This window comes from Chlorocebus sabaeus, chromosome 23 (assembly GCF_047675955.1).
Source record: "Chlorocebus sabaeus isolate Y175 chromosome 23, mChlSab1.0.hap1, whole genome shotgun sequence".
NCBI classification, from domain to species: Eukaryota; Metazoa; Chordata; class Mammalia; order Primates; family Cercopithecidae; genus Chlorocebus; species Chlorocebus sabaeus.
Genome location: NC_132926.1, coordinates 50249305 through 50262753, shown reverse-complemented (window position 1 = coordinate 50262753; position 13449 = coordinate 50249305). Strand labels below are relative to the sequence as shown.

General features: G+C 41.5%; 1 protein-coding gene across 3 annotated transcripts in view; it reads right to left on the bottom strand.

Annotated features, from left to right (window-relative positions):
* Positions 1–10690, bottom strand: part of FNIP1 (folliculin interacting protein 1) — a 165688-nt gene extending 154998 nt beyond the window's left edge. For all 3 annotated transcript variants that reach the window (XM_008014333.3, XM_008014335.3, XM_008014334.3), the window contains exon 1: positions 10496–10690. In XM_008014333.3, the coding sequence (XP_008012524.3) occupies positions 10496–10587 (92 nt within the window). In that variant the 5' untranslated portion in view covers positions 10588–10690. The remainder of the gene's footprint in view (positions 1–10495) is intronic.
* Between the last annotated feature and the right edge of the window lie 2759 nt (positions 10691–13449).

Below are 13449 nucleotides of genomic sequence, written 5' to 3'. Positions count from 1 at the left end.
CAAAGGCTGTGCCCTTACAGAACTTACAATCTAGTGAAGTATTAATATAGATACATAAAAATGCAATTAAAACACAAGCAAATATCTGCCACAATGAAGAAATACAGGAAAAACGTAGGTTCTACTGGACCTGTAAAATACGTCACATCCAAAGTATTCCAAGTAGTTTGCAAACACACGAAACAGATTATTCTCAAGAAACATCAAATGGTCCTAATTAGAGCCCACAACTAGAGGACAAACTAAAATGAAGACTGGAAAGGAGAAACTGGGGGATTAGAGTGCTGTAGTTTGAATGTGTCCCCCAAAGTTCACATGTCAGAAACTGAATCCTCAATGCAACAATTCTGAGAGGTGAGACTATTAAGAGGTATTAGGTCATGAGGGCTCTGCCCTCAGGAAGGAATTAAGATCATTATCTCGAAAATAGGTTTGTTATAAAAGTGAGTTCAGCCCCCTCTTGCTCTCTCCTGCACTCTCTTGCCCATGTAATGCCTTTTTCCACGGGATGATGCAGTAAGACAGTCCTCACCAGCTGCCAGCAAGCACCATGCTCTCGGACTTTCTAGCCTCCAGAACTATGAGCCTAATAAATTTCTTTTCTTTATACATTACTCAGTCTGTGGTATTGTTATAACAGCACATACTGAACTAAAGCAGGGGATGTGGGAAGAAATTCTAACATCTGAGTACCTACTATGCCATTTAATCCTCAAAACAACTATCAGAAGGTAGGTATAATAAATACTGGGACTATCTCTTCAGTATCTACTTCCCCCTCTTCAACCAGCATTTTGTGGGAGACTGACCTCACTGCTAGCTCCAGATGTACTACCACAATCAGAGCAACTCCACTCCCCTTGCCACAGTAACCAAAATAGGTAGTCTATGCCTAAGCCAATCAGGTCATGATGACCATGAATAAGTTCAATGGTGATATAAACAGCACCGAGTTTAGGACTTTTGCTGAAAATCTTGGAGTACAGAGTCTTGTCTCCTAGGTAGAGTGGTATGAGATAACAGAGCAAGAAGCACTGCTTCTAGCATTACCTAACGACAAAAGAGAATGAAGCCTGAGGACTCAGCAATTAAGTGTGAGAACTCCAGTTTGAAAACCAAGTGGTCTGATTTCAGAATTAAGAGATGCAAGCACACACACAGACACTCCACAGTACAGGGGCATGGATCTGAACTCATCAAGTCGATCACACCAGCTACAACTCTATAAAAGGCTGATAAGCCAAACTGAGGACTTTGAACTTTGTTAAGAACAAAGTCTCTAGAACTTAAACATCTGAGTTCAAATCTTAATTTCGTCACTTAGTAGTCATGTGACATGGGGCAAGCTACTTAATTTCTCTGTGCCTGTTTCCTCATCAATGAAACAGGGATAATCAGACCTCTTTATAAAGCTATTGTGAGATTTAAATGAGTTAATAGGTGTAAAGCACATAAAACAGTGTGCAGCACAGATCAATCTATTTAAGCAATGAGGAGTCAACATTTCTGAGTGTTTTGATTAGAATTATGACCTAGGAAAATCAATTCAGAAGAACAGTGTGGGGCCAGGTGCAGCAGCTCACACCTATAATCCCAATACTTTGAGAGGCCAAGGTGGGACCACTGCTTGAGGTGAAGAGTTCGAGGCTGCAGTGAGCTAGGACTGCACCACTGAACTCCAACTCAAGACTGAGTGACACAGTGAGACCCTATCTCCCTGCTGAGAAAAGAAGCAGTATGTTGTGGAAGGGAAAAGTGGGAAAGTAATAGCAAAGTTTTAAGAAAGGCATCAATGGTTTGTATAAGGTGATGACAGTGGAAAATAAAATCGAACTGAAGCTACTGAAGAATTTGAATCAGCAGGACTTAACAAATGAACAAATGTGGCAATCAAAGACTAGGAGGAATAAACAATGATCTCTGATTTTCAACTTGGTAGACTAAGAATGGTGGTCCCAGAAACAGAAACAAAATCCGGAGAGGGTAGATCAGGACTCCTTTAAAATAAAAGAGGTTATCTTATGTTTTACATGGAAAGTTATTTTAAGCAAGTTTAAAATCAATAGGATTTAACATAATTATTACGTTAGTAAGAAGTGAGATCCAAGGCTGGGTGCAGTAGCTCACGCCTGTAATCCCAGCACTTTGGGAGGCCAAGAAGGGCGGAGTACCTGAGGTCAGGAGTTCGAGACCAGCCTGGCCAACATGGTGAAACTCCCGTCTCTACTAAAAATAAAAAAATTAAAATAAATAAATAAATAAATAAATACAAATACAAATACAAAAATTTTCGGGTGTGGTGGCACATGCCTGTAATCCCAGCTACTTGGGAGGCTGACGCACAAGAATTGCTTGAACCCGGGAGGCAGAGGTTGCAGTAAGCCGGGATTCTGCTACTGCACCTAGATGACAGACTCTGTCTCAAAAAAAAAAAAAAAGAAAGTATCCAAGTTTCATAAATGACACTTTAAAGCTGTATTTTTCTCTTTTTTTCAATAAACCTAGTTTAAAAAACAAATCTAATTCCACTACTTAGGGATGAAAAAGCAGATCAAATTAACAACCAAAATTATAGTATTTGCACTTCTTACTGTGAAATTAAACTACCATATGATCCAGCAATCTGTCTACTGAATATATATCCAAAAGAAAGAAAATTAGTATGTCGAAAAAATATCTGCACACTCATATTTACTGCAGCAGTATATACACTAGCCAAGATATGCAATCAACCTAAGTGTCCATCAACAGATGAATGGATAAAGGAAATGTCGTATATATACATAATGGAATATTATTCAGCCATTAAAAAGAATAAAATTCTGTTATCTGAGGCAATACGGATGAGCCCGGAGGACATGGTGCTAAATGAAATTAGTCAGGCACAGAAAGACAAATACCACATGTCCTCACTCACATGTAGAAACTAAAAAAGTTGATCTCATAGAAGTAGAGTAGAATAGTGGTTACAAGAGGCTCGGAAGTGTATCCAATCAATTAAAAATACATATATTTAAAATAAACTAAGTAAAACACAAATTCTTTTGGTTATGACAAATTTTTTAAAATCCCATTTAAAAAACAAAACTTCTGAAAAATGATTCTTAAAATTGTTAGTAATATTATGAAGCTAGCTTTTAAGAACTTCAGAAGCTCAAAATGTGACATAAAATCAGAATGCTGAAAGTGAAAAAATAACTCAGCACTACAGATTATTTCTCCTATAGAAATAATAAATAGAAAGATAAGTAGTGGGGCCATTTCCTCACATTTACTCCACATCTATCTCACTTTTCCCCCCAAACATTTATCCTCCCTACCAAAAAACCATCATCAAGGTCACCAATTACCTCCATCTTGACAAATGGACACTTTTCTGTTTCTCATCTCACAAGACCTGTCAGCAACCAGTATACAAACAATTTATCACTCAATCATTTTTTAAACACTTCCTTGTCTTGGCTTCCCTAACACCACAGATCCCTGGCTTTTCCCTATCTATCTTCTTTGTATATCTTCCTCTCTCAGATCTGTGTATTTTCATACATCCTCAGGGCAAAGCCCTCAGTCCTTTCCCCCTCTCTATCTATACCCTTTTCCTAGATGATCTCATCCATTCTGTAGTTTTAATACTAACCATACACACAAACTCGTATCTTCAATCCTAATCTCTACTGTGAACTCCAGATTGACTTTATTTAACTGTCATCTGTACGTGTCATATCTCAATTGCAATTAAAACTAGACCAAATATCCAAAACAGAACTTTTGACCCTCTCCCTCTGCCCTTAAAATTGTTACTTCGTTTATTCATTCTACAAATATTTCCTCAGCATACGCTCAGGCACTGTGTTGTCCACTGGCACAACAATGTGAACTTGGGGGAGACAGATTATAATAAAATATTAAAAGAGTTATAATGGATATAAAGTGTGTGTTCCAACAGAAAATGGAGAGAAGGTGGCTATTTTTGATAGCGTGTTTAAGATCAGCCTCTATACCAGCCTGAGCAATATGGCAAAACCCCGTGTCTACAAAAAATACAAAATTAGCCAGGCATGATGGCCCACACCTTGTAGTCCCAGCAGCTACTTGGGAGGTTAAGGTGGGGAGATCACTTAAGCCCAGGAGGTGGAGGTTGCAGTGAGCCAAGATCGCACCTTCCCTCCAGCCTGGGCGACAGAGCAAGAACCTGTCTCAAAGAAAAAAGGCATCTACTTAGTTGCTCCAGTCAAAAACCTAGGCATCTATTCCCCACACACAATCCATTAGGCAAATATACAGAGTTCTGACTACAAAATAAATCTTGACGCTTAACACTGAAGAGAGGGCTCAAATAAGCAAAGAGAGACGTGGACAATGACAACTGTGACAGATGTCACAGAAGGACATGCAATAAGCTATGAAACAAAGTTACAGTCAGACCTACTCTAGTCTGGAAGAAATCAGAAAAGGCTTCCTGGAGCAAGGAGTAATTAGAATAAGCCCAGATGTTCAATACAAAAAAGCCAAATAAAAAGGTATAAGGGACTATGTCAAGAATAGGGAGCAGTACAGCTTGGCATATCCCAGAATCAAAATAAATCCAAGGTGATAAACTCTTAGAAGGAGGAGTGTAGATTAAGACACAGGCCAAAAGAAAGCAAGAAGTTAACAAAGATTAATGAGGTCATGTCAAAAAGAAACAGAAGTCAATCTAAAAAGGCTTCCATTGGCCAAATATGAGACAATTTGACAGGAGTGGATTAAAACACACTAAAATCCAATAGCTCATGATAATCTTTTAAGATGATAATTACAACAAAAAACCTTCAGTGAACAACTCATTACCAATTACTTTGGAAAATGACAAAGGGAAATCATCTAACTTTCATGCTCCCTTTTCTGTAGCAAGGAGTAACTAGTTGATAAAAGTTATTCCAGCAAATAAATGCACAAAAAATTAGAGAATCAGGGTATCACCTGCCTGAAAATAATGAATTCAGGCAATCATCAACAAAGAATGCTAAAATCATTAGTTAAAGGGGGTATTATGTAATAGAAGAATAAGGCTGATACCACCTGAAACCACTACAAGTGAGGCAACCAGGTATGTAACTTTGATGAAGAGGAAGTACACGACATCTACAAAATAATTTTATTGAAAAAAAAAAGGGAACCTAAATATGATAAAATATCTAAATCTAACTTCAAGCTTTCAGGAAAGACAAGAAATAGAGGAATAAGTTACAGCAAACTTACAGCAAACCTGAGCATCAGAATTGCCTGGAGGGGGCTTTCTAAACCACATATTGCTGGGAAACCATACGACTGCAAAAGCCAAACACAGAATGTGGGAAATCTCACATTTAAGTGGGGGAGGGCTGTTATAGAATAAAACTTACTTAAGCTGCCTAACTGCAAATGCAGTAATATACAGACTCTTAAGACTGATTCAAACAAACTTACCATAAAAAGACATATTGAGATAACAGAAAATTGGAATATGGACTAAGAATGGCTTTTATTAAGGAATTTCTGTTAATTCTATTAACAATAATACTATAGTGGCTTTTTAAAAAATGTCAATTGGACAGGAAAAAAAAAAGGCTAGCGAATTGGCAAAAGCCACACTATGCAGAATAGGCAAAAGATATTCTTTAATAAGTCTGGGCCCAAACTAAGTGCTTTTTACACAAGACTGATATCATTAACAGTAACAACTACTTCTGGTTCCTGAACGCCATGTGCTAAGCACCACGTTAAGTTCTTTACATGACTTATCTCTGAATCCTTAAAATAAACCTTATGAAGATATTAAATGCTATACATCCTTTTGTCACATTTTGTCTGCTGTTCATGACCACAATTGGCAGTTTTTTTTCTTTTTGAGATGGAGTTTCATTCTTGTTACCCAGGCTGGAGTGCAATGGCGCGATCTCAGCTCACAGCAAACTCCGCCTTCCAGGTTCAAGCAATTCTCCTGCCTCAGCCTCCTGAGTAGCTGGGATTACAGGCGCCCCGCCACCACGCCCAGCTGATTTTTGTATTTTTAGTAGAGATAGGGTTTCACCACATTGGCCAGGCTGGTCTCGAACTCCTGACCTCAGGTGATCCACCCGCCTCGGCCTCCCAAAGTGCTGGGATTACAGGCGTGAGCCACCACGCCCAGTCACAATGGCACTTTTTAAAATGTATGACATATTGAGGGTAGTCTGGAAAAAGGCGAGGGATCACAGAAAGACCAATTAAAAGGCTGAGTACATTAAGAATCCCTGATATAAAGAATCAGAATAAATGTTCATATATTTGGAATACAGGATGAGCATTTCTAATACAAAATCATTTTGATCACTGACAAGACACCACAGTGGAAAACTTCACACCTGACTTCATGTGAGGAGTCAAAATGCAATCGACACTTTGTGCACAAAATCATTAAAAAGTATCGTATAAATTATGTGCTATGTGTACGAGGTATATATTTAGACTTAGGTCCCACCTCTGAAAAAACACATTATATATAAACAAGTATTTAAAAATCTGAAAAATTCCACAATCCAAAACACTTCTAGTCCCAGGCATTTCAGGTAAAGGACACTCAACCTGTGTAACAAAAATCCAGGTATTATTTAACCAAACATTAATTATGTCCTACAAACATTTCACTTCAAAACCAACGTTCCTTGCCAAAGTAGTTTTCAGGAATGTTATTTAAAACAATCTTTTTTTTGAGACAGGATTTCACTCTGTCACCCAGACTAGGGTGCAGTGGCGCAATCATGGCTCATCACTGCAGCCTTAACCTCCCAGGCTAGGCAACCTCCCACCTTAGCATCCTATGTAGCTAGGACTACAGGCACACGCTGCCACACCTGGCTAATTTTTGGTAATTTTTGTAGGGACAGGGGTTTTGCCATGTTGCCCTGGCTGGTCTTGAACTCCTGGGCTCAAGCACTCCTCCCGCCATGGCCTCCCAAAGTGCTGGAATTACAAGTATAAGTCACAACACCCAGCCTAAAACAATAATTTCTATACGTATTATAGTTATTGGGTTTATATTTCTTACTTCTACTGGAAGAAAATGGAGAAAAAACATAAAGCAGTATCTTCTCCTAGAAAGTGCCTTTTCCCCCAAATTCTTTAAATGGAGAAAACACATTACTGTCTCAATTCTCTAAATGACTGAAAAAATACCCTCCCCATAATATTTTTCAAACTCATCTCCAGTTCAAGAATCTTAGATAAGCACATAGAAATCTATATGGTAAGAGACCTTAGAGTGAAAACAAGGGAAGTGGGTATTCCCTGGCCATCTCTTCTAACGGGGTAACCACAGAAGACAACACAGAAAGGTTCCTAAAGCTTCTTTATCAGAAGTCTCTCCTATTCCAGAGTCCTACTGTGGCTTACAATTACTGGGCTTTGTATACCGGTTACTCTAGGAACCGCCTCTTAGGAACTGAGTTGCCAATGGCTAACTACACCCAAGCCTGATTTAACAACTTAGGCGTTAGGCTGACTACAACAAAACAAAACACCCAAAAAAGGATTCCAACAAGGAAAGCATGGTATACTAGAATGAAAACTAAATGTTAGTCTACTCAAAAACCTGGGTTACATAAAAAGATGCTGAATATGATCTTTGGAAACGCAAACTAAAACCACAAGATACCACTAGAACGGCTATAATCAAAAGAATAAAAAAACTATTAAGAAGGTAAATTTCAGCCAGGCATGGTGGCCCACGCCTGTAATTACAGCACTTTGGGAGGCCAAGGTGGGAGGATATTTAGGAGGCTACTCAGGAGGCTGAGGTGGGAGGATCACCTGAGCCCAGGAGGTCAAGGCTGCAATGAGCCTTAATTGTATCATGGCACTATAGCCTGAGCAACAAGTGAGACGCTATCTCAAAAAAATAAATAAATAAATTTTATATGGTTTTTACAATAAAAAATTTTAATTAAAAAATGGTATCAATATTGAAGATATTGTGAAGAAACTGTAATCTTCATGCATTGCTACTGAGAACACAAAATGGTAAAACTATTTTGGAAAAGTTTGACAATCTTTTATGTTAAACACAACACTTAGCATATGACTCTGCAACTCTACTCCTAGGTATCTACCCAAGACAAATGAAAATATATGTCCACATAAAGACTTATACACAAACATTAACAGCAGCATTATTTATAATAGCCCAAATCTGGCAAAAAAAAACAAACCAAATGTCCTCCAACTAGTGAGTGAATAAACAAATCATGGTATAGCCATACAATGGAATACCATTCAGTGATAACATTGAATGAACTAGCTGGGTGTGGTGGCTCATCCCTGTAAGGCCAGAACTCTGGGAGGCCAAGGTGAGAGGATCCCTTGAGCCCAGGAGGTTGACGGTGCTTTAGGCGAGGTCGCGCCACCACACTCCAGCCTGTTGACAGAGACCCTGTCTCAAAAAAAAAAAAAAAAAAAAAAAAAAAAGAGGGAACTAATAAATGCAACAAACAAGCCAGACACAAGATTATGACAGAAAGTATCAGTGACTGCCCTGGGTGAGGAGGGGTTAGGCTGCAACAGAGCATGAGGGAACTTTTTGGGTAATGGAAGTGTTCTAAAACTTCATAGGGGTGGTGGGTATACAACTGTATACAATGTATGCTTAAAATGTAATATACTTTATTGTGTATAAATTATAGCTCAATGAAATAGTTTTTTAAAAAACCTGGGTTGATTAGATCTGTAAGTTATTAGCTATGTGACATTAACCAGAATAGTTTTTTTTCCTTCAGATATGCCCATTCTGTTTCATCAGTTTTCATTGCTCACAATCACACGTTTTATTTTTAAAGTGAGCAATTCTATAATGTACTGCAGTTAATGGGCTTACAGATAATTCCCACTTCCACTGGCAGAAATATATAGTTATCTGCACTGCTACTTGCTCTATCTCGTAAGATTGTTGTGAAACATCAAATAAGATAACTGATGAGAAAGTTCTTTGGTAACTGTAAAATAATATTACGCAACTATATAGTAGACTTTACATTTTTGAAAAACAGACGTGAAAATGTTTTTTCATATGAGCGACTTGAGACCCTTGTAAACCTAGGTACCCAAAGTCAATCTTTGCCCAGAAATAGAAAGCAGTTGTCTATTCAAATGCCACCTTTGAAATATCCTATTGAAACCTGTTTCCTACTGTCGCTTGAGTTAGTAGATGGCTCAATGTAGTATTATCTAAGCTGCACTTTCATTTTTCAAAGGAAAAACACTAAAGAAATGTTTAGAGAGAGACAGATGAGCATGACACATTTATTTTTCAGGGGAAAAGAGAGATACGTAGAAAAATGTCTTCAATTCCATATGCATTTACTGAATGTTTCCTGATGAGATCTGCATTAGCAAGAGAGAGTGAATAATTTTAAGAATAGCAAAATTTCTTAAACCAGTGTGGCACAATCATTTCAACTTTGCCTGTTCCAAAATTTGACAGATTCTCTCTTTTTTTGTTGTTTCTACTACTGTTGTACAACTGGGCTCTTTGCTATCCTACCAAGTTTGTGTGGTATTTGACATTTAGCCTAGTTATATTTCCAAGTTTCCACACTGCAATACTTACAAAGGCTGTTTGGACATAATCTCCTCAGACGCAGTTTAACGACTAAATTTCACCTTGAATTCAGGTTTATATCAAATCTTACAATTCTGAAAAGCTACTCTGCCAGCAACAGGTACTACAACGAAAAATCAACAAAGCCTGTAACACCACAAAATGCTCTGCTAACATTTTCAATTTTTAAGACTCCTTTTCAGTAACAGTTCTAAAGAGGAAGACTCTACGGCCAATTCCAAGGCCAGATTTCATTTAATGTTGTCTTGCTTCAGTAGTAACTCTAAACTCAAGTTTCACATTTCTCCTTCGATAACATTAAGGTCGCTCGGTCCGGTTACTGCACACCTCCAATTTTAGCGTCCAAGAAACCTGAAAGAACGGCACCTTGCCTACTTGCTCCTCCAGCCTTCTCTCAACTCAGAAGCTTGGCCAAACGTGCCGCTCTCTCCACAACGCCAACGGAGCTGGAACGCAGCGCCCGGAGGACAACTGGTCACGGGGAGGAGGGGAGAACTTCGCGGCCCGGAGTACGGCGGCTGAGGTCCAATCCAGCCCGCGCCCAACTCTACTCGGTGCCAGGAAGGCGTGTGGACCCAAAGTCTCAGGCCGCGGTGCTAGATCCAGAGGAGCAGAGTTGCGCGTGGCTGGGGTCAGGTAGTAAACAAACCGACGGGAGAAGGGGGAAGGGGCAACGGCTAGGCGGGTGGGGTAAGAGAAGAGGTAGGACCTCGCTCCAACCCTTCAGCGCGAGCTAGCAGCCGGCTCCACCCCACCGAGGACCAGATGCTGGTCTCGGCGCGGCGCTTCCGCTTGGGTCGGAAAACCGAAGGCCCCAACACCCCTGGAGCCCGGAGTCCAGAAGGCCATCGGCTCCGCGACCCCCGCCCCACAGCGCCCTACCTGAACCCGCAATCTGGGTCCCGGGCGTCGCGGCCGGGCGCGCCCAGCCCGGTCCTCTTGCTGAAGAGCTTCTGGAACAGCGTAGGGGCCATGCTCCCCACGGCCAGGCAGGGGTCGCTCCGCTGGGCGCTTGGTAGGCCCCTGCTCCTAGAGCCGCCCCGCCACCCCCATGGGCGCCTCAGTCATATGACAGAAATTAGTCACTTCAAACGGCCACGGCGCGCGGGGCGGGGCGCGAGGCAAGGCCGGCGCTCATTGGCTGGAGGTGGGCCGCATCACGTGGCGGCGCGCGGAGCAGGGGGCAAGGCGGGGGCGTGGGGCGGAGCTACCTCCATTAGGCTCACTGGCGTTTCCCGTCACGTGGCAGCTCACGGGGCGGGGCGTGTGCCGAGAGGACAAGACTGGAAGGTGGCTAGGGATGTGTAGGGGGAGCAGGCTCAGTCTCGATCCTCCTCCGTGAGGCTGTCGGCTACCATCAGAGGCTGCGCCAGGGTGGCGCGGGGACGACGCCAGGAGCCTTGGAGTGCAGAAGGCTTCGACTCCCCGCACCCACCGAGTTGCGCAGGGAACCACGGGCAACCTATTCTCCCTTGTCAGCCCCTCCTTAGCTTCTGCGGCTTCACACCTCCATTCCGCGCCGGGGAGAGTCTGGCGGCCCCTGGAGCACGGAAGGCGCACAAGCGTACCCGTGGGGCCTCGGCCAAGGCTGGACTTGGAGCCCAGGACCCCAGGCCCGCCCTTAGAAGGCCGCTCCGGCCCGCGAGAGGTCTGGGATCTGGACAGCGCGGGGGCTGGCTCACAGGGACTGGTGGAGGAACCTGCCGGGACCCCTGCCACAGCCATGGCTCCCCGCAAAGACGACCTCGGGGAGGGACTGCGGGCAGAGTTTGTACTAGTGCCTCGAACCCTGACATCAGGAATTAGTTTCGTGGAAGAGCTAGCGATTGGAGGCTCAGGAGTTAGGCAGTTTCCTTGGTAACCAACAAAATCAGGTGAAACCAACGAAGTCAGGAAGCCTAAAGACATGTATGTACAGATATCTAAACTTTTACGCTAATTATTTAGATTTTTAATAAATCTATCTTAATGGTTAGGTGTGAAGAAGGGAGGAACTGTGGAATTTTAACCAAGTTACAGGGAAGAAACGCTTTCTAAAAAAAGAAAAACGTTGCTCACATGTGACCTCACAGTTTTATTTAACCCATGGAACCAAAATATACCAGAGTTTGGAGCAAACTAATCTTATAAATTTTCAGCACCCCCATCCATACACTCACTCCCCCTCCAGGATAACGAAGCTTGTACAATGGGATGCAATCCTCAGAGAAATTTAGGAAATAACTTGTATATGGTTGGAAGGCTGGATAAAAATACTTTGGGCAGGCGTGGTAGCTCACGTGTGTAATCCCAATACTGCAAGGCAGAGGCAGGCAGATCGCTTGAGCTCAGTAGTTCCAGACCAGCTTGGTCAACAGTAAGACCCTATCTCTACAAAAAATTTTTTTTAATTAGCCAGGTGTGGCCGGGCGCTGTGGCTCACGCCTGTAATCCCAGCACTTTGGGAGGCCGTGACGAGTGGATCACCTGAGGTCAGGAGTTCCCAACCAGCCTGACCAACATGGTGAAACCCCGTCTCCAAAAAATTAGCCAGTGTGGTGGCGCATGCCTGTAAACCCAACTACTTGGGAGGCTGGGGCAGGAGAATTGCTTGAACCCAGTCGGCGGAGGTTGCAGTGAGCCAAGATTGTGCCATTGCACTCCAACCTGGGCAATAAGAGTGAAACACTGTCTCAAAAAAAATACCAAACAAAAATTAGCCAGGTGTGGTCGCGGTGCACACCTGTGGTACCAGCTACTCGGGTGCCTGAGGTGGGAGGGTATCTTGAGTGTGGGAAGTCAACGCTGCAGTGAGTGCCACTTGCACTTCAGCCTGGGCAACAGAGGGGGGCCCTGTCTCAAAAAAATATATATAGTTTTTGAGAATTTCATTTAATTAGGTATACAAATCAAATTTTATTTTCTTTAAGTGGCTACCAACTCTCACTGATTTACAGCTAGAGTTTATGCTCTAAATAAGGGTCTGAAGATATTTAGAAAACAAAATGTAATAGGCAGAATTTATATCTCTTTGAGAATTTGTCAGCAACCAAAATACTGAGTTTCAATGTTCCAAGACTTTTTTAAAGCACTATTTATTGATGACTAAGATACTGACATATTCATTCCACAATAGTTTATGTTCTAGGCATTGGGGATCTAAAGTAAAAAAGAGCTAGATTTCTAGGTGAGGAGACAGTAAGTATTTAAAGTTATTTCAGATAGTGACTACTGTTGTGAAGTTGGTATGAACTAAGCAATGAAATGAGGGTGTCAGCAGAGTCTGAGGAGGTAACATTTGAGGTGCTTAGGTTGAAAATCATTCAGTTTCTCTGTATATTACCCAAGGTCCAGAAGCTACTGGGCAATACAGGATCAAAACAGCAGTACTATTTCACCTAGACATTTCAGATAATCCTCTGGCATCAAATGCTGAAAGATTTCTAACAGAGTAAAATAAGCTGTGTATATTTTTCTCACAAAACATTTGAATGTAGAATGAAATTTTTGTAAAAAAAAAAAAGTCAATGCAGTTTTTAAAAAATAAACAAGTGTAGATCCTATCTGTCAATTAATGGTGCAATCATTTGGGGAAGTTTTGTTTTTACACTAGTTAAACTAAATGAGTACAAGTGGAAACAGGCTAAAGTCTGTCTATAAAGGACCAAAGACACTAAGGACTAATGGCTGTCCATGACTGACACAGAAAAGAGTAGTTCCAGGTCCCCTCAGAAGGAACTTTGCAAATACAATAACCTTGTGTGCTTTCATCGTGGGAAAAAATTGCTTCATGGGTAATCATAGATATTAATAGTAAGGGAAAAGAATATAACTGCTTGCATAAGAGACACTTTCAG